At 45.7% G+C, this 21,150-nt stretch overlaps 1 protein-coding gene across 4 annotated transcripts in view; it reads right to left on the minus strand.

Annotated features, from left to right (window-relative positions):
* Positions 1-21,150, minus strand: part of GDPD5 (glycerophosphodiester phosphodiesterase domain containing 5) — a 158,158-nt gene that overhangs the window by 31,276 nt on the left and 105,732 nt on the right. For all 4 annotated transcript variants that reach the window (XM_035343866.1, XM_035343836.1, XM_035343844.1 and 1 more), the window contains exons 3-8: positions 16,814-16,917; positions 9,866-9,959; positions 9,175-9,234; positions 6,157-6,255; positions 5,004-5,097; positions 1,217-1,362 (exon numbers count right to left, since the gene is read on the minus strand). In XM_035343866.1, coding sequence (XP_035199757.1) covers positions 1,217-1,362; positions 5,004-5,097; positions 6,157-6,255; positions 9,175-9,234; positions 9,866-9,959; positions 16,814-16,917 — 597 coding nt within the window. The remainder of the gene's footprint in view (positions 1-1,216; positions 1,363-5,003; positions 5,098-6,156; positions 6,256-9,174; positions 9,235-9,865; positions 9,960-16,813; positions 16,918-21,150) is intronic.

Below are 21,150 nucleotides of genomic sequence, written 5' to 3' on the forward strand. Positions count from 1 at the left end.
AAAATAAAATAAAATAAAATAAAATAAAATAAAATAAAATAAAATAAAATAAAATAAAATAAAATAAAATAAAATAAAATAAAATAAAATAAATCTGTCATGCCCAGAACTTCATTCCATCACCCACAGAAGCAATACAGTTAGAAGAGCGGTGCAAGTTGGCAATTCAAGGGATTTCTTAAAGAAAGAAATCATTAAAAAGAGAGAACTGAAATGAAATACTTCTGGGTCATGGCAGATGTTAATCTCTCCTAGGCAAATCCCAGTGCACTCTTGGACTTGGAGAGGAGCTCAAGCATGCTCCAGCCTGCCAAATAGGTTTTGACAACCTGTAGAGCTTTTTTTCCTTTTCAAGTGTAAGCAGAAAAGTTAGATGGATGCCTAAAAAGAACATTTGCAAGGCCAGTGGCAACACTGCAGTGTGCCACCTTGTATGAGATCAATTGACCAGCAGAGAGAGATGGAGGCCCAGGAACAGAAGCACCAAATTTCAGACCCAGACCAGTAAATCCAAAACCACAGGAGAGCTTCATCTAAGCCCAGAGCTGTGCCCATGCCAACAAGCCCCATCTTTAGGCTGGACACGACCAGAAATGTTGGAGGAGAAAGGACAACTGCACTATGATTTCAAGGTCTGCCCAGAGACAGGTGACAGGACTGTTTCATCACCTCCCTCTGTCTCACGATGATCTGCAATGTAAGAGTACAGTGCAGTCATGTAGGGTCAAGCACAGCTCCCTTGTTGTTCTTTTTTTATTTTGTTTCTGCAGATTACCACATACCCAAGGCATCTTGCTGGGAGCTGAGTTTAACCACTACTGGTGAGGTCCTGCAAAGGACACAAAGCCCTAGCCTTGAGGTCTACAGATCATAAACTTCTCCTGCAGCTCAAGAGCCAAGCCAGCAGAGGAAATAAATAAATAAAATAAAATAAACAACACACAAACAAAGAGAAGAACCAACGTACAGAGAAATGCAATGGCACAGAACCCCCTGAACAAGTCAAGGACTGTCCTTTTGCCTGTACAGCATCCAGCACAGCCAGGCCATGCCTTGACTCTGGGTTCATGTCCTGCTGTACCCACCACAGCAGTTCTAGCCAGGAGAGTTGCCTCCAAATGCCATATATATTTTCCTGAGAGCAGCCTGGAGACCGCCAGATCCAGTACCATATTTTAGGTAGGCACCGCAGCATGACTAACGTGAAGCCACTCACCATTGGCGCTCCACGGTGACCTATGATGGCTGGCTTTGGGCCCAGAGCCTTCTTCTCCATTATGCAAGGGGACGAGATGGTGAGGGGGACGAGGTAAAGTGCAACTACGACCGCGAGGTATGCAGTGAACATCAGCATCTGAGAAGCTGGAGTGGAAAGAGAGAAGAAGATGGTGAGGACATCGGCCATGAACTCGTCCTACCACAGGAGCGTAGTCAGGAGACCTTCCTCCTCCTCCAGAGGGGTGACCGGTCTGCAGCCACTGCTCCTAGAACAGGGTCTTTGTTTAGGGAAAAAAATAATATATTTAAAAAAAGAAAATCTCTTTGGACTAGTCAAGTTCTGCGGGAGGTTTCATTTGGTACCCGATTTTGGGGTAGACCTGTGTGGAGCCAGGAGCTGGACTCGATGATCCTTATGGGTCCCTTCCAACTTGGGATATTTTGTGATTCTACAATTTCAGTTTACGCCGGGGAAACAAAAAAGCTAAACAAGCTGCTTAAAAGCCCCAGCCGTACAGCCCCAAACCTGCTGATTTCTAGCCCTACAGGTAAGCCAGCACCCAGTTTTGCCCTGCCCGACAGCAGGAAAAGGGCACTCACTAAATAATAGTAAATCTAGTAAACTAATAAATAATAATAAAATAAATAATATCTGCAAGTCATGGCACCATGGTGCACTTCACGTCACACTGATCATTCACCAACACCACCTGCTTCAGCCAAGGTAAAGGCACTTTAACAACTTCTACCAGCCAGAGCCGAGTTCATGTGCAGTGATGTTTTACTAATTACAATGGGGACATTTGAATGAATCCCTTGGGTTGTGATGGTGCTGCACTCCCCAGGGTTTCTGCAAGCAGCTGCAGGACAGACTTCTCACAGTCCCTGGGAATCTTTCAAAGGTGCTGACAGCACAACACAAGCACCCCTTGTCCACAGCAAATGCATATTCCTTACAAAGGACAGCAGGCACCTCTGAACTCCCCAGATATTTAGATGTAATTGAATGCACAGGTATTAAAGCAAAAGTCGCTTTTTCTGTTCTTTTAACATTTTTTTTAAACTCATTGAGGCTTTGGAACTTGAGGGAAAGCCTCAAAAAAATTAAACATATATTTGTAGTGAACACAAGGTAGGAAAAGGTTGTTTTTGTTTTTGTTTTTTTTTTTTAAATGGGAAGGTCAGCCCAACCCAGCTATGATCCTGGCCACAACTGGTCTGGTTTCACACACAGATCAACCGCTTTTTGAGTCCAGCACCTAACAGCCTCATTCAAGCATGTTCCTACAAGCCAGGACGTAACACTAGTAACTTTGCCAGCTCATTTTTCCTCCTCTCTCTGGCGGAGATGTCAATCAGCCACAGAGCACTCAAGGAACCGAATGGCTTGTGTTACTGGCATCAAAACCACCAGAAGGACTTAGGAGGTGATCCCAGTTCTTGTGCGCCCTAGGAACACCACACACCAGCCAATCTTGCTGGCAATCGTGCTGATTTTGAGAAGTCCCAGGCTGTGCAAAGAATCTGGTCCCTTCCTTCATGTCACTGCAGTTTAGGGATCAAGCAGCTCAGATTCAGGCCAAAGAAATGCATGGGCTTGAATGATCTTTTGATTATTGGCCTGCAGGTTCAAGGAAATGATGCCCCAACATATGTCGTTATAAAAATGGTCCATGAAGACTCCATCCAGCCATGCGTTCAGGGCAATTGAGACAATGCACACACACACACACAAAAAAAAAATTACATACAAAGTACTTGCTGTTAACACTGGCTGCCCAGGGAAGTGGCTGAATCACCACCCCTGGAGGTATTTAAAAGACGTTTAGATGCAGATGTGATATGGTTTAGTGGAGGGCTTGTTAGTGTTAGGTCAGAGGTTGGACTGGGTGATCTTGGAGGGCTCTTCCAACCTAAATGGTTCTGTGATTCTGTAACTTGGCAATTAGATAGTCTGTTTGGAAGAAGGTCTCCTGGTGACCACCCAAGCCAAGCAAGCAGAACAGATCTCCCATTTTGTGTAACATGAAAGTTCCAAAGGCAATTTTTGATGCAAGTTTCTTGCTCTACTCCGTCTGCTTTGAGCTCCCTGTTATTTATCTGACCTCAGAAACAAGCTTTGAGAACAACTTACAATTATTTTATTTTTTAAACTACTAGAGTCATTCAAGAAACATCAATTCTGCAGGTCTGAAAAACATCTAGATGTTAATTTTTAATCCAGAAGATTTTTATTTTTTTTTAAAAAAAAAAGGCCAATTTACTCAGGAAAAAAAAATGCTGAAGAATATCAGATGCTTCAAAGGAAGAGCAAGAACATACTGTTGCAGCAGTGACTCTAGCTGCACCAGTTATTTTCACAAGACTATTATTGAGTGAAACACTATTTTCCCATTATAAGGGACTGTGTGTTCTCGAGATTTCACTTTTTTTTTGTTTGTTTTAACACCACCACGTCAAACATATCTGCACCAAGAAGTATGTGAACTCGTCCATATATTTTTCACAAGTAAAATGACCCTGAAAGAAACAGGAGCTTTAAGAGCCAGTGATACAGGACAGATGCATGGTCTTCTTTCAAAAACTGAAAGAAATCAGTAACAGAAGAGGAGAAGCAAAACAACTTCCTAGCTTATGTATTAAAAATTTCAGGGAATGCAATGGCAAGAGAAAAGCTATGAAGAATTCAGAAGGAGCACAGGCAGTCTCTGCTCTAGGTGCAACCAACAAATCCTTCCCCAACTGGCAGCCTAATTACATGCTAGGAAGTATTTAAGAACCACCAGGTACAGCTCTTTTGGCATATTTATAAATTAAGGCAGAACAATTCTTTCTTTGAAAGGTCTCTCTGGATATCAAAACCTTTCAATCTCCAGTCACCATCTCCAGACATCACTTCCTCATGCTGAACACCCACTTCTTGGAAGCCTTTCACAAGTGCTGCCAAATCCTTCCAGGGCTTGTGTTTTCCTACAGGTTAAATACCAATTAAAAACGTTGTTCTGCAGCTGGCACAAGTGTCTGAGGCCATCCACAGACACCCTTAGGAAAAACACCCCAGCGGGTACAGAAGGAGCAAATTATTTCCCAAGAAAACCTGAAGGAAGAGCCCAGGCTTGGGAGAGCCCCTGGCAATGAGGTAGGGAAGGGGAAATCAGAAGAACTTGTTTCAGTGGATGGGCTTATCAACTAGAAGAGCTGGGTTGAGCGTGACCTTCAACATCTCAAGCATTTCAGAAGCACCTAACCACCAGGGGCCAGATCTCTGCTCAGCTAGTGAGGCTTTCAAGCGACACCTAGAAATGCAGGTAGAATCATAGAATCATTAAGGTTGGAAAAGACCTCCGAGATCATCTGGTCCAACCATCACCCTACCACCACCGTCACCCACTAAACCATGTAGAACACTGCATGTTAGCTGGAGAGGATGCAATTATGTATTGTAATGCGGATTAGGGGAAGCCTAGGTGCTTTTATTCACTGCATTGTTGAAAACTGCCCTTTCACCTCCAGCTGGGCTGTGGTTCCGACAGCAAAGCATCAGCTGTGGGATCTGGGTAGGTCCTCAGACCAGCTTAAGCCTGGTTCCTCTGGGAGAACATCCACCTCCCCAGAGCAGCCAAGCTGGAGGTTGCTGACCCCCTTGGAAGGGAGCCTGGAGGGGCCAGCCCTGGCTTCTGCTGGCTGGATCCACCACCATGACGGCCACCCACTAGCCCCCGACCACCACACGAGCACAGAAGTGGTCTACAGGGTGAGAGAAGAGGTGCCCAGCAGGTACTCACTGGCTTTCTCCGTTCGTGCAAACTGCCCCGCTATCAACCACGACAGGGCTGTGACGGCCGCAAGCGCTCCTATGTGCAGGAAAGGGGCTGTGGCCTGCAGGACACAAGAATAGGAGAGAAAAAAAATCATTAAACATCCCAAAACCCTCCAAATTCTTTCATCTTGCAGGCTCCATAGGACATCAGATGATTCCATTTTGAGTTGGATTTTGCAACATTCCTGCTTCAGCCTACTGCATCTGTTTCGGATCTCTTCTTCCAAATCCCACAGTTGCCTTTAGCACTCAGACCACTATGAAGAAAATGGAGGAAAATTCTAACCTCCTTCCAGGAGAAGGGCTCACCCCTATAATATCCCAAAATATATTTGATATAGGCCCCCTTAGACACCACACAATTTTAGGTAAGGCTTTTGGTGCCACTGAGTTTAACATTCCTTGTGGTCCAACTGATTATGTTGGACCGGACATCACCATGAGAGAAAGTTTGAGATAGGCCCTCTGAGTCATGCTTCAGCTCTCCAACTGCCTGCCTGTGTCTTTAAAAAGCAAGGAAAAAAAGGGAAATGCTTCTGAGTAACGTTAGTCACTTGCGTGAAGGCTATTTTTCCCCCCATATTTGCACACTACCAAATAAGAAGCAGCAATCACCAGTAAAACCTCAAGCCTTTCATGGGCAAAATATTTTTCATACAACTTTTTGAGGAAGAGAAAAGAAGGAAGAGAGAGCGAGTCTATCAAGAAATTCAGTTCTTAACTATTTTCCTCTGAACAGCCCTACAGCATACCACAAGTCTTTCTTAAAAAAGGACTCGAGCACACAAGTTCTATTATTTTTTTAGATATATATACCCTTATACACAGGGCAAAAATAAATCCAGAGAAGCACTCCCATGGTGCTGGGAAAAGCCAGAGACACTCCAGAAGTGGACGCCATGCCCTGAGCACTGCTGGCCACACCAAGATCACGGATTTTTCCAAGTGGAATTGTTCTCGCCCTCCAGCAGCTCCGAGTCCCCCCCCAGCTTCAGAATTTCCCACCTCTAACCCTGCAGCCAAGCCCTGGTTTTGTTTTAAAGGAAAGAGCCCAGGAGATGGAAACAGAGTGATCACTTTTGTCCCCACCCAGAGAAGCATCCCTGCACGCAACTTACTTGCAGAGAAATAAATACCATCTCCCATTCGTCGTCCCAAAGCTGTGCTATCGATGACATGGTCACCACGGTAGTTATCAAGGTCGTCATCAGGCCAATCTGCAGCAAATACGAGAGGATTTATTTACTGGAGCCTTTGTATTGTTAGTATAGCAGTTTTACGGATTGGGAAATGGAGAAAGAGAACTTTTTGCATGTAACAAATGGCAGTTTAAACAGAGAGTGGGCTCTGCCAGAAGCCTGTGTGCCTGTGATGCACCAGTGCCATGGAAAGTTGCTGGATTTCACCCAGCTTGCCTCTCCAACAGTTCCTTTCAGGAATAAACCTTGGACGCTCCCAGCAGACAACGAAAATTGCCCTTCAGCAAAGGGTGAACATGCACAGGCAAGGCTGTGCATCCCCAGCGGTCATCCCTGCGGTGCTTCGGCACAACTTTGTGCACGGATGTGACTTCACTTGGGTTTGAAATGGAAACAATTGTGTGGTCAGCATCCAAGCCACGTTGACAGAGCAGCGATAATAGATGTTTCAGCATGAGACGAGGCTCTGGATGGTGCAGTGGCTGAGCTGAGATGGCAGGATGAGCCCCAGTCCATCAGCAACCTCCCCTAGCCCTCCCCCCATCTCCACGTGGAAACACTCAGAAGTCTGAGTGGAGCAGTCAAAAAGGAAACGTCACCTCCATTTTGAAGGTAAAAAGTTCATCACAATCTGCCTCAGAAATAACTCCTCCTGTAAAGATCTGAGGGACTAAATCTGGGCTGTCTGTCAAAAAATAGCTCGCCATCCTCCGCCTCACCGTCTGGTATCTCAGCCTCTGCTGTGCTGCGTGCCTGCCGGAGCCAAAGGATGCTGCTGCTCTGCCTCCCAGTCCCACGCACTGTCTACATCTGAAATCCGTGCAGGAGACTCAGGCAGAAAAGGCCAACTGATACAGAGCAATGAATCCGTCATCTAGTTCGTGTAGGACATCTCTAGGCTAATTTCAGGTTTTCTTAATACCCTAGACAAATAAAAGCCACACATCCTCAAACATTTGCAGGAATCAGCTTGGTACAGAAGGACAGAATTTCCTTTGCAGTTTAGCACTCCTGCCATTCCTCTCCTGGCGTCCCCCAGAGATCTGCCAACAGCACGGCGGTTGTCCGTGGGCCAGCAGCGCTTAACCCTCAGCCTCCGCTTTTGGGGGAACACGAGCAAAGCACGTGGGGCCACGAGGTCTGGCTGCTCCCCACTGAAAAGGACCCACAAGCAAAGATGCTGCTTGCAAACCACGTACTACCCATCTCGGCACGTACTTACCTATTTAAAGACATCCCCAGCTCCCTATAGAGCCACGCTATTTCAAGAGCTCTCGTTAAGAGCTCCGAGAAACCAAAGAACAAAGCAATGCATGTCAGCGACTTATTCTGCCATGGGGCTTGTGTGCAACAGTTGTTCTGCTCCCCTATCCTGCAGTTAGACCTCTGGGCCCCCCTGCCACAGCCTAGCACCAGCAAACAACACGATCCAACCTACTTTTCATCCATTTTTATCCCCCAAAGCTGAACTCCTAACTCAGTGTCAACAGAAGATTTCGCCAACTGGATTTCCTCAGAACACACCGAATTGCCTGTGATGTTGCTGCCCTGCTGTCAGACCACAAGTCCATCTCCATTTCATCATCTCCTTCTCCCATCAGCTCTGATTTATCACTTCTTACCCCCCGCCGTGCAGCTCCAGCTCATCCTACAATCCTCAGCTCTTTCTGCACAGGGGAAAGTTGGAAGGAATCGTGCTGTCTGCACACACTGGCCTTTCCCGCGCGCTTTAATTTGGTTTAGAAGGTAATTCAGCACAGCTACAGGGAGAATATTAACTTAGTCCAGCCTCTTGTCTCTCCCTTCTTGGAAAGCTGAATGAAGGTGGTGGTGTGGGGAAGGGAAGAGAGACGGAGCAAGATGCCTGACTTGTTCTGAAAGGTGGGCTTTTTCAGAAGAAGGGAAGGAAGGGTGAGTTTCTGTAGGCAAGAACTGATGCATCTCCAACACATTCCTCTTCTGGACTTGCTCATCCAAGCCCACCAGCCACCTGGAGCGTGTCTGAAAATACCGTCTCCCCCGATGAGGAAACATATGTTAGACTCAAGGATCAACAACTTATTTTCCAGCACCAGTCAGACGGCCTCCGCCCCCTCTTTGCAGCGCATCCTTCCCTCCTCCTGAGGAAGGACCATTTCTATCATTTCTAAATAAAAATAAAAGAGAGGGAGGGGATGTCTGTGCTCTCCCTGTCCCAGGGGAAGGCACATCTGCTCACGCTTTGGTCCTTCAGGACCTTTCATATGCAGAACAACTGATTTCAGGAGGAGCTGCGTATCGGCAGATTGAGGACAGGTCCCTTAATTACCTATTAGCAAATTGCCGGTTACGATTTAATCCTGCCAAGCTATTTTCTTTGGCACTGCCTCTCTCCGCAGCTTGCTAGCAACCCTTCCTCTCCCCTTCTGTGTTCCAAACATCAAACCTGTATCTTCTCTTACATTTCTCAGAAATCTTTTTCAAACTGCTTTAATACAAATCGGGACCCCCTTGGGTTTCAGCAAGCCCCAACCCGTGCATCATGAACCCCCAGCCCTAACACCTACATCATCTCCAAAACTGTTCCTCAGTCACAGGCTCCAACCATATCCTGAACAGCTTCACATCCACCCAGCCTCTCCTCCAAGGCTGGGTTCAGCACAAAAAGGAGCATAGCAGAGTTCATATTGTTCCACGATGAGCCAAGACCAAAGTCAGGTTGCTCTAATAAAAAAACTCATCTCTAAAAGTGAAGCACTTCTCCAAACATGGAACAAAATCCTTGTCCCCAGGCTTTGATTGCCACTGCTGCATAATTTTCTCAGTCCTCCGTGATGAGGACAAGCATCACAGATACCCAAAGGCTATCCTTTTCCCCAAAACGTGACAGTGAGTACCCCATTCAGCACCCTCGTCGTTGAGACCCTGCTTGCTTTTGAGCTTGGAAGATCCATTTACCTTGTGAAGCCAGTGCAGGTTCATCTGCTGTCCCACAGCTATGTGACATAGTGCTAGTATCTGGAAAGAAGAAAACAAGAGTCAGACAACAGCACATCATGGCCATTCACATGCACCATGGCCTTGCACATGCAGGAACACACCAGCGCCCCCAAAATACAACCAAATGAGCTAAGTCAGAAAGCAGGCTTGGGGTGGGGATGGTCCAGCAGGCAACACTCAGATCCTCCTGAAAGCCAGGGATGGAGATGAAGAGACTTCAGCCTCCAAGAGGCGTGGAGTTGGAGAGTCTGGTCCATGGGTGCACAGCTCCTGGGGGGAATCCTACATGGGACAAGGCTGTCTGCATGGACACCACCCTGAAGATGGGGCCCCATCACCCTGGGATGAGGGGAAACAACTTGCACTTGGGATTTAGACACACCAGAAATGAGACAGGGCCAGGGAACAAGAATAGTTTGTCTCCTCAGGCCAACTGCACAACCAGTACTAGGGTGTCTAACATCGCGCTTAATCAGCTGAGGTCAGAGACCACGCATTTTTCACTTTATTTCAGGCAACTGAAGGCTGAGAGAGAGGAGAGAGAGAAATCCCTCCCGAAAGAAAAATTGCTCAAGTTGTAGGCGGAGTGAGAAGCTCTTGTCCTTTATTAAAAACAAATGCAGAGAGCTTCAGCAAATGGTGTACTCACCAATAACACTGTGATGTACGTAAAGCCAGCAGCAGTCGTTACAAGTATCGGAATGGACCAGTCACTCCAATATCCCATTCGGTTATATAAAAACCTGGAAGGTAAACATGGAAATAGAGATTAAGGGACTCAACGATATAGCAACTCCACTAGGATTAGACAAGTCTGTAGAAAATGGGCTTTTCAGCTTCTACTGCACGGATAGGCAGCAAAAAAGCACAAACCATTCTGAGAAGTAAAACAAAAAAGCAGCGTTTGTGCTTTGATCCCTCGTGGGAAATTAACTCTGCAAAGAGGAATCCGACAATTATGTCAAACACAGAAACATCGTTACTCTGGGAAAAAAACATACAAGATGAGTTTTCAAAAAAAAATATTCCCTATAAACAAGAGAAAAATATCCTCATATTTGCTGTTGTTTGCCTAAACAATAGATCCAAAGCTGTCCCATGTGTTCATAAGGTAATAAACGTAATATAGAGTTGGTATCAAGGACAGGGGAAAAAAAGTCTTGCTGCACATAACTGTGCTTTGTACTCAAGGCAAAAACTCTTTTTATGAGGGACAAGGTGATGGAAGAAATTGGATCTTTGTTGTGTGTCGGAGACAGTGCCTTTTATTCCAGTGGTCTGGAGAGAAAGTCCAATCCTGCAAGAGTGGAGATGGTCAAGAAATAGGCTTGGGGCTTTCAAAAATGAGGCTGGTAGAGGAACCACATCCTTCTGATCTCCAACCAACTCAAGGGTCCGTCTGCTGAGCATGAAGGATGCCTATAGGGGTTCTTGGCCCAGCAAAATTCCTTGTCCCAGCCCTTCTGGTTACCTTATAGCTAAGTAAGAGATGTAACTCTCGATGGCTCTGTGACCCAACCTTTGCAAGTGGCAGCCACAGGACTGGACCCAGCACTCCAGGTGCAGCTTCACCAGTGCTGAGCAGAGGGGAAGGATCACCTCCCTTGACCTGCTGGCAATACTTTGCCTCACACAGCCAAGAATACTGTTAACTTTCTTCGCAGCAAGAGCACATTGCTGCCTCGTGTTCATCTTGGTGCCCACCAGGACTCTTAAATCCTCATCTGCATCCTACAGGTCTATCTCCAAAGCATTTATCTCCAAAACAGCCTCTCTGGTGAGTGATGGTCTGAAGGAACCAGCAAATTTCCTACAGTTCCCCTGAGAATATACTGAAGAGCACCAGCTCTCAGCTGCCTGGTAGGCTCCATTCTCCTGCTGAAGCTGATTTTTGTCCTCTCCCCTTCTGTATTCACCCAGGCATCCTCTCTGTTCTCAGTTATCAGGTTTCCCAACTCTATACTTCACAGGACAGATCTGGCTCAGCTGCCTGCCTCTCTCCATCGCGGTCACGAAGCCACAGCACAACAAGAGCTTTGTGAACAGGAGCATCAGGTGAAGCAGTCCATTACTGGCAGCACAGCCAGAGACAGTCCCTTGTGCCCGGCAGTGGGTCTCAAATGTCAAATTTGCATTTAAATAGAAATACACTTCCCAATAAAGCTATCCTGGAGATGGACTAGAGAGTCATTAAAGCACATTATAGCAAAGCCGTAGCAAAACTCAAGACAGACTCAGTCCTGTTCTGTCCCTGGCCTCAAAGGCTATCCAGAAAAACAGAAGGAAATACAGCCCCAGGGAACAGCATCCTCCCCAAAACAGAGATACCTCTTCTTCCTCATCCCTGCCTCCCAAACAAGAGCTGATATAACCAACAGGATTTTCAGGTGCAAAGGCTTTTGAAAACTCGTCAGATCCCTTTGCACTACTGATAATACAATTATTCCATGTGCATGTTTCCGTGCTACTCCAGGCACATGCCTACCAAAACTGGTGCTTCTGTCAGTGTCCAAAAGGACCCCCTTCTCCTCTGCAAAATACAGTCAAGAAGGCAAACCAGCTGAGACAGAGCTCAAAGAACCTGAGCAGGAGCTGTCAAAAAGCTGAAGCCAACAAAATAGGGATCAGTTTTAAAAAACAGCATCCCCAGAGCTGATGTGACCCTCAGTCTCACGCATTACAGTGTTTAAAAGAGGAGACAGACACTACTGCATGCAGCTGTAACTACTCTTCAGTGAGTAGTGAAACTACTCTTCCTCCTGGAGGAAGGAGGTAGAAAAAAACACTCTTAAAAGAATAGTCATATAAATCACAAAGAGTAAAAGTTGTGGGTTTTTTTAAATCATATTATTGGATGCTTTTGCAAGTTTTTCTTGAACCATTACCTCTTCACCACAGCAGGCCAGTTGCTTGCAGGATCCTTGGGCTTGCTTTTATTTCATGCACCAATGTCATCTAGGGCCACCATAGAGTCCCATACGTTCAATCACACTCCCATCAAAATAAGCAGAGAACATCCCAAAAGCCCCCCAAGTCCCACCACACCAGGAGAGAGGCAGCCAAATCCTTTACTGAAACTTCTGAGACTTAAAGTCTGACCTGGACTAAAGTGTTTTCCAGTGTTTTTGTTTTTTTTTTAGGAAAAAACACATCATTAGGTTGACTTGGATTTGCATTAACTATCTCCATGTAAATCCCTGTAATTAGGGATTCCATAACGCTGTAGGTACTGGGCCTCTCCAGCATCTGAAAACTGGGGGCTCAGGACTTTGTCCCCCCGTCCTCTCTCTCAGCCCTCCTCATCAGCTCATTACATGAACTGGCTAAGACTTTTTATTAGAACAGTCTACAAACGCTGCATGCAGCCAGCTCAAAGACTCAACCTCCTCCACAGCCCCCTTCCCATCACTAAAAATTTTGCATCATTCATCAGCCATAAACTCTGGCCTAACGACTTCCCCAATTTGTTGTAGCCAGAAAAAAAAAAAAAAAAAATCCCCCATAAGAGCTGCGGAGGAGCAAATCCGGGGGCAAAACAAACATTATTTAACAAACTTTTCCAGGTTCTGTTCTAGGATTCCAAGAAAAAAAAAAAAAAAAAAAGGTTCCTGTGCATTTTTTGCTCATGACAGAACTAAACTAGCACCTTCCTTAGCTCAGCTTCAGTACATTTCCAATTTTGCTCTGATGCCCCTTCAAAGTGGCCTTCAGGTCTTCACTTGATGTGCAAATGACTGTTTTAAAATGCTGTTTCCATGGCAGTTACAAACCAGACAAGCCTTCTCCAGAACTAAGGAAGGGGAAAAAAATGCTAAATTTATAGTCTTGCTTTAGAGGAAATACAGCCAGGTTCACAAGTTACAGCACCTTCAGCATCCCTCATTAATGAAGGTCAAGAGATTTGTCGCAGTATGTAGGCTTTGACCTTGCACAGATCTGAAGTGTAACGCAACAAAATGTTGACACAAAAAAGGAAATGCCCAAAGCAAAAAAAAAAATAAAAAATAAAAATAAAATTAACAGATATTTACTTTCCATTTAAGAGACACAAAGGGTTTTCACTGACAAAGACCTCATTGCATATTCAGGCAGCAAACCTTGCAGAAAAAGGTTAAAAGCCTGCAGCAATACATGCCAGGCTATAATTTTACCTTGTCTTTCTCCAAAGCCCATTTCAATCCCAGAATAGTCCCTGAAGTCTCTACAAGCTTAAAGGCCAAGTACACACATTTATGTAGGTAAACCCTACCACTACCGCAATTTAATTAAGAGGTCAATTTGGTTTCTACATAGGCAGGTGCATCCACTGCAGAACCCTGGCTGCGTGGTCTGAACTGTAGGCAGGCTTTGCTATGGTCACTTGTAGGTTTCTGCTTCCTCTTAATTCATCCCTATAAGCTGCTCAGCAGCATTTAGCAATGCCCTGCACATGTGGGGGCTAAGAAATGAAGAACTTTGTAATGAATTCAGGTTTCAAGTGTCATTTCAGCCCAAAAAACACAGAAGATAGCACACTGAGAAGGATGCTGGGGTTGTGGATAACATAAGGTTGTGGGAGCCAACAGGGTACCTCCATGGTGAATATGTCAAACCACACATTGGCCTACATTAGGAGGAGTGGGATCATCAGACCATGGAAAGTTGCTCTCCCATCTACTCAACATTGGTGAGGTGGCACCAGCACCACCCTGTCCTGGTTGGGGCCTCCCAGTTCAACGAGGACATTGGAGGGGGTCCAACAGAGAGCTACCAAACCCAGATGGAGAGGGACCTGGGAAACAGGGCTTACTAGGAAAGCTTGAGGAAGCTGGGCTTGTTTAGTCTCACAGAAAAGAGGTTAACAGATGATCTAATTGCTGCCTACACTGACAGACAGCAGTGAAGATGATGAAATCTATTTCTTTCAGTGACATTGTCACAATGGGAAATGGCCCTTGGAGGTTTGGGTTGGAGAACCTCCTCACAGAGGGTGGTATGGAGCTGGAACAAGTCCCAGAGGGACAGAAGTTTTCATCCTTAGGGTTTCAGGATTTCATAGTCAACCTGGCCTAGTGCCAGGCCTAGTGCCAGTGACAGTCCTACTTCAAGGGCTGGTTGGACATGTTCCTTCACCTGCTGTGGTGAGGCAAGCCGAGGAGGTTCAGTGGAGTTACCTGTACACAATGTGAGGAAGGACAGCTCATGAGGACAAGCTTCACAAGGCAGGACCGAGCTCAGCAAACTAATCTCACCAATATGACAGTAATTCCTTGTCCCAGGGCCTCCAGGGAGCCTGTCACCACCTCAGTGTGCTAGACCCCACACAATGCACAAGGATGGTGTTTGCCCCAAAGAGCCCTTCTTACATAAATATAAAAATACCTAAATACGAAAAGGATGTTAAGATATTTGAATGCAACCAGAGGTGGGCATGTGTTTGAGGAGAGGCTGGGTTGGCCGGTCTGGAGAAAAGAAGGCTGAGAGGTGGCCTCATTGCTCTGAAATTCCCTGAGGAGAGGAAGCAGAGAGGGAGGTGTTGGCCTCTGCTCCCTGGTCACCAACAGCAGGACACATGGGAACAGCCCAAAGCTGCACCAGGGATGGTCAGACTGGATGTATAGAAAAATTTCTTTACCACGAGCGTGGTACAGGCTTCTTAGGGAGGTGGTTGTTGCCCCAAGCCTGTCAGTGTTTAAAATAATAATGAAGATAATGCCCTCAGTAACGCGCTCTAACATTTGGTTGGCCCTGAAGCAGTCACGCAGTTGGACTTGGTGATCTTTTAGGCCCTTTCCAAATGGACCATTCTATTCTGCTCTAGCCAGGGAGAGTTCATGGCTTATAAACAGATCATGGAGCAGAGACAGAGGCAATAGGAACGAGTATCAAAGAACATTGACCCCAGAAGTGATAGCCATATCCAGTCAGCAACAGGCTCAGAGCTCTGCCAGGACCAAAACGGTGCTTTTATCTCTTCTGTGTGTCCCATCTGGCTGGGAACTTTCCCCTAATTACCATCATCTTTTAATGGAGCCCACCCATCTGTGTGGGGAGGGAAGGGGGCAGGCTCAGCCTGCACGGACCCACAGTGGAAATTGTCTCCCTGCAACTGACATGGCTGCAATTAAAACCTCACCCCATGTTACCATCCTCCCCTCCCAGCCTTTCTGCAGCTTTTCAGACTGTTGTTAAGAAACCCTGCTGTTCTCCTCAACTTCTGGTGCCAGCGCATGGATCAGGGGTCTAATTGGGGCTACAGCGCATGCAAAGCACTGACCCATTTTCAGTACTGAATGGCAAAGCTTGAACAGACAGATGTAGCCCTATTATTTGGCATCCAGACAGACTTCTCCATGGCTCTTGTGCACAAGAGGGTTTGCTTTTCCAGTGCTGTCAACCCAGAAGTGCTTCCTATGCACCCTGGTTGCATGGTAAGTGAAATGCCCAAAAGCCCAAATACCTCTTTTGCACATGGAGCAGCCCTACACATCTCCTCCCATCCCCACATCAATATTTGGGAAACTAAAAGTTTGCAGCACCACAGCTTTAGTGTCCATTCACAGCATTTCCAGGGCACTCATCGTCTTTACATGATTCTGTAGCCCTTTCCCAACTTCGAGCTAAAACAGATTTGGCTTTGTACTAGAGCAGTTCAGGAGTGTTCACGTCCTGTACCGAAGGTATAAACTGAAAGGGGACTTGCAAAATAGCCTTAAAAATGAAAAATAAATAAATAAATAAACAAGAATTATCCTCATGTTCTTGTTATAAACAGCAAGAGCAATAGCGATGGGTTTTAGTTCTGAGTGTTGGTCTGAGCAAAGAAAAAACACTCTCCTGGGAGGAGAGAGCTCACATCATTAAGTTAGTCAACATTCTCCCTCACATAACTCTAGCATCTAAAGCAGGCAGTTTATTTAAGAGATCAACTACCCGCTGTCTTTTAAAATTCTGTTTAAATATTATTTTTGACAAGAAGATGTTGTCAAAGCGGTTTAGTTAGAACAGAGCCCAAGGTACTATAAAAATGTTTTAGGATGCTGCTGAGATGGTAAAAGAGAGGATGATTTCCAGCACTGAGGGGGAGTTGGCAATACCCCAAACTGCCCAGCATATCCCCGTGGAAAGCTTTACAGCTTCTCCCAGCATTGCAAAATTTTCCACACCCGTGTCTGCTTCAGGCTGAATATTTTTTTCATTTATTTTTATATTGTGGAAAGTTTTGGCCAGTTTGCTCAGCTGCTTCCAAAAAGAGACAACCATAGAAACAAACAACTGAAAAAGAAAAAAAAATAATAAAAAAAATAGCCTTCAAAAGCCTTCTACATTATTTCAGCTCCACTTTGTTTTCGCAAGCTGTTTCGGGGTGCACACCTGCCCCAAGCTCTTACATCCGAGAAATGGAGATAGGAGAGCACATTACATCTATCAGCACAGATGGGCAGGAGCAGCTCTCTGCCTCTCTCTCCACCTCGCTTTCCATTTACTTGCCATTAACAAGTCCATCAGAAGGAGCCAAATGTGTCTGACCTGGTATTGAAAAAGCCTTTTAGAGGCGTACAATAGCAGCCAGATCAGTTAAGGGCTTGCCTCCCCGCAGTGGGGAGGCTCTGCTCACCAGTTGATTTCATTGTAGTCATTGCGAACTTCCCACCAGAAGTAAAACCAGACCAGGGTCAGGAAGAAGGACAAGGTGAGGATCAGGAACCAGAGGCGCTCCCACTGTGGACAGAAAGAGAAATCACATTAATAATATTCCATTTCCATGTCTCATCTGTAGGCTCTTGGGGTTGGATGGTGTAATTGGGCATCTCCAAGGCAAGGAGCATGAACCTAACTGCAAGAGGCTTTTGGGTTACTTCTAGGTTACAAACTTTATGGGTCAAGCACTTGATACAGCTACCCCCAATAACCTCAAGTTAATTAGGTCAAATCTTTTCCCACTGATTTCAACAGATACTATCAGCCCAACATGCCAAGTATTTGGGGGGGCTCGCACAAAGAGGAGGAACTGTGTTAACATGGAGGTGTTAGCAACAACAGCTGAAGGCACCTTGATGTTAAAAACCACTCAGCTCTGCTGGCTGGGCAAAGATGCCACCTTTTGCTCTCTCTCAACATCAACAGAGCAGGAGAGGGGAGGAGGTCACCTCTTCTCCCTCCCGGGAGGTGGGAGATGCACCCCTCCTCCCCAGCTCCGGGCAGAGGGGTCACATCTCATAGGTGAGTGTTGTGCAGTGCTGGGATGGCATTCCTCCTGCACTAGGGGAAAGTGGAACAAGGGAGCCTTTCTGGTACAGACCTGTTTTTTTTCTGGTTAGTCAGGGCTGGTTGTTTCTGGTTTTTGAGGAAATTGCTTAACTTTTCCATCCGCTTGTGAGAGATGCAACATGGCATCTTATTCTGCCATCACTTCAGCCTAAATAACCGAGCAATTATCACACAGTAACAACTCTACGTGGCAGGTTAGGGATGATACTGCGATACAGACACACAAACCCTTCCTCTCCTTCCCCCCGGGCACTCGTTCTGTAGAGCCAAACCACCCAACCACAACATTTATTCCCACCACCACCACATATGCAAGTCTTTAGCAAATAATAACAGCAGCAGAAGAGACCACACCAGCGCCGGATGAAAGACGTTTGCACCCATATTGAGTCTTGATAAATGTTTCAAATAGCAAACCACCACCCAAAATAAAAAAAACCCTAACAGAGCTGTTGAGTGCCCCTGTCCAACAGCACGGGTAAAATCCTAAACCGCAAGGACATCCATGGAGAGAACAGTGTTGCAAGAAGACTGTCCCTAACCAGCATTGTTTCCATGTGTTCCTTGTTGGTTTTACCCTGCAGGCATTAAACTGTCCACACATGTTTCCGCTTCAAATAGCATCCAGTTCGTTCGGAACAAAACACTGAAATAAATTAGTTATGGAAAATATTCAAATGAATCCTCTCTTCCCAGAATGAGCGAGAAGGGATGAAAAATGGAAGAAGTGCATGAGCAACTTTACTACTATAATTTCCTTCCAAACCCTGAGCGCACACCATTAATCTCTTTTCAAAATGTCCTTTTCTCTAGTGAACTGTCTCGTGGCTTTTCAATTATGCAAAACATAACCAGTATAAACACTGTTTTGGTGATATATAAGAAATCCTACAATTCTCTGCCCTCCCTTTCCGTCTTAAGGGCTGAAGCTATTTACTTGACTGTGCTGCCTGTTTCATCATGCATCACCCTGGATACCGGTCTTGTGATACAGCTCTTCCTCGTATGCTCCGTCTTACAAAAAGTGCCAAAAAGAAAACAATAAAGGGTTGGAATTATTTAACTTTTGCTGTGCCAAAAAAAAAAAAAAAAAAAAAAAAAAAAATTCTACTTGAAATTTCTAGTTCTTCGCCAGGGATTAGGATTAATTTTTTTCTTCATTTTAGCTGAAGTTTGTTATCCAGCTTCTATCAAACCTCAGTGGCACCAGGCGTCTAACTCCCCTGAGGGGCTTTGCATCCCAGAAAAATAGGGAAAAGGGACCAGAATAAGGTACGTAGGTACTTCTGCAGTGCAGCTACTGAGTAAAGTCAGACCTACACGGCCAAACCACTCTGCCATGAGCTTAGAAATTATCCTCTCCACACTTTGCACACACACCTGCATCTACAGGCACAGGTGGGTTCTCTAAGGGAAAACACTGAAATTGGAATTTGGGGTTTCCACCTCAAAAAAAAAACAAACACCTTTGGTAGCAGGGTGCTAGCCTCAGTGTTTACATCAACAACACACACCAGCCTTCCCTAGCACCAGAAGCAGCAGTGAGGCTGCAACATCTCTCCATGATGAACCACCTCTACACCCAACCACCACAGCACAGCTGAACCAAGCCTCTCCACCTGAGAAATTGTGGATTAAAAGCCACCCACGCAACATCTGGCTTCTGTAAACACCCAGCCCAAAACCCTTTCACAGCTCTGCTCCATCCCACCAGAGCTCTCCAAGAGGAAGCAATTCCTTACCCTTTCTGCAGACTGTTTCCCTAGATGCCTTCCAGTCTGTAGATCTCCAAACCTTCAAATCCCATTTTCCCTGTTGTTTGCTGTGCTCTCCTCCCCTTCTGGGTCTAACACCTCCTCGTACCCATCGGTAACACTGTTGAGTCAATTAAATGGTTTTCCTTGGTAAGGAAGGTCTCAAGCATCTCCAATGCCGAGATATCAGTCTATGATATGAATCAGACTCCTTGCCAGCTCTAAAAACACTACCAAAACCACAGTCGTGGAAAATTATCTATTAAAGAAAATAAAGTTAAATTGTTCTCTGCTAATACAATTGCTACAGGTTTTGAAGAAAATGAGTGAAGATTAGAAAGCAATCCTTGGTTTTGCACCAGCATGGCTTCAAAAAAAAATCATTTATCTCTTTAAAAGGTCTTTATGGGATAATTTTGGCCAGTATTCATGCACTGGATGACACCGATCTGATAAACGAGCCAAAGAAAACATTTCAGAAGAGGTTTCCCCCCCCCCCCCCCCCATATATATGTGGGATATATATATATATATTCATTTACATGCAAGTAGCGTAGCTGACGTCAAGCTCTCCAAAAGCTATTTTGGGTCTGTTCCATGACGGTACACCTGCCAGATACACTTGCCTGGCTGATTCTGTGAAAACCCCATCAGATTCTTTGTAAGTTGAAATATTCTAGCGACTTAAAGCACGGGCTTGGATGGGTCTTCAGAAGAAGAGGGAACATCTCCCCTGCACCACCGGGGCGATTCAACACCAAATGAACCAGAGCAAGTATGACCCACACGTATTGGATGTGGTCTGGGTCCTGCACAACCTCCGTCCAACAGCCCCTCATCCAAATTGCTTTACAAGCCCCTACTTTGCAGGCTCCCACGTGCTTTATGGCAGGGTGCAATCTGCTACGTGCAGCAGCTTCTAACCTCTACTGCCAGAAATAAAGGACTTAAAATCGTGTCTTCCCGATCACTCAATCGCAGCCACAAGTAGGTGGAGGAAACGGTGCTACCTCACCTACAGCAGTTCAGGCAGAACCGCTACAAGTCTGGAAGGTGCTCGAGAAAAAGATGTCTACGTTTTCAGCTCCGTGAGACTTCGCAAGTGACAGCACCGTCGTTTTTGGCAGTTCTTGTAGAAAGCCTGCTGCTCCCACCCCTTCCTCATTCCCCTTCCTTTCTCTTCCCACCGGGATAAGATGAGTAATTGCTGGTTATCTATAACTGAGCTTTACCATGCCCGTCTCACACAGCGCTCACAAATGTCCTGCGAAGGAACCCAGCTGAGCACATTTGCATTAGCATCTTCTCAGGATGCATTTTGGAAGCAGCTCACCCTTTGGTCCTGCTCCTTGTGCTCTTGTTCACAACACAGAATGATTCTGGGTGCAGCTCAACCAGAAGATACACTCCAGGAGTGAACCCAAGGCATCTCAGCCACAAAGACATGCTCAGTCCACGGGATGAGACTAGAGCAAGTCCCAAGTGACCACCCCACCTCCTCCAAGCCTCCAAAAGGCTTAGGTCACGGACAATGGATCTCAGCACCACAATATCTGCTAATGCAGGTGTGGCCGTGGTGGCTCATGGAATGAGAAAAACAGAACTTGTCTTATTACACAAAAATTTAACGTTAAATAAAAGGAATAAATGAAGAGTCACCATTTTTCTCCAGCTAAGAGGCCGGATAGGCCATGTGCCATGTGCCCCGTTAAGCTAAAAAGAAGCCAACAGATGCAGGGAGTGGACCTTTGCCAGGCGCACACAGCAACATGGCCACAACCCAAAGAAAGACGGAGAGAATCTCATTAAATACGACAGAAGTGTCTTTGAAGTGAGAATATTTCAAAAGGAAACATTGGTGTTTTACCCACACTCTCACCATTTTTGTTCCTCCCAAATGCCCGCCCTGTGTCAGGTGGGAGCGTGACCA

This window comes from Oxyura jamaicensis, chromosome 1 (genome assembly GCF_011077185.1).
Source record: "Oxyura jamaicensis isolate SHBP4307 breed ruddy duck chromosome 1, BPBGC_Ojam_1.0, whole genome shotgun sequence".
NCBI classification, from domain to species: Eukaryota; Metazoa; Chordata; class Aves; order Anseriformes; family Anatidae; genus Oxyura; species Oxyura jamaicensis.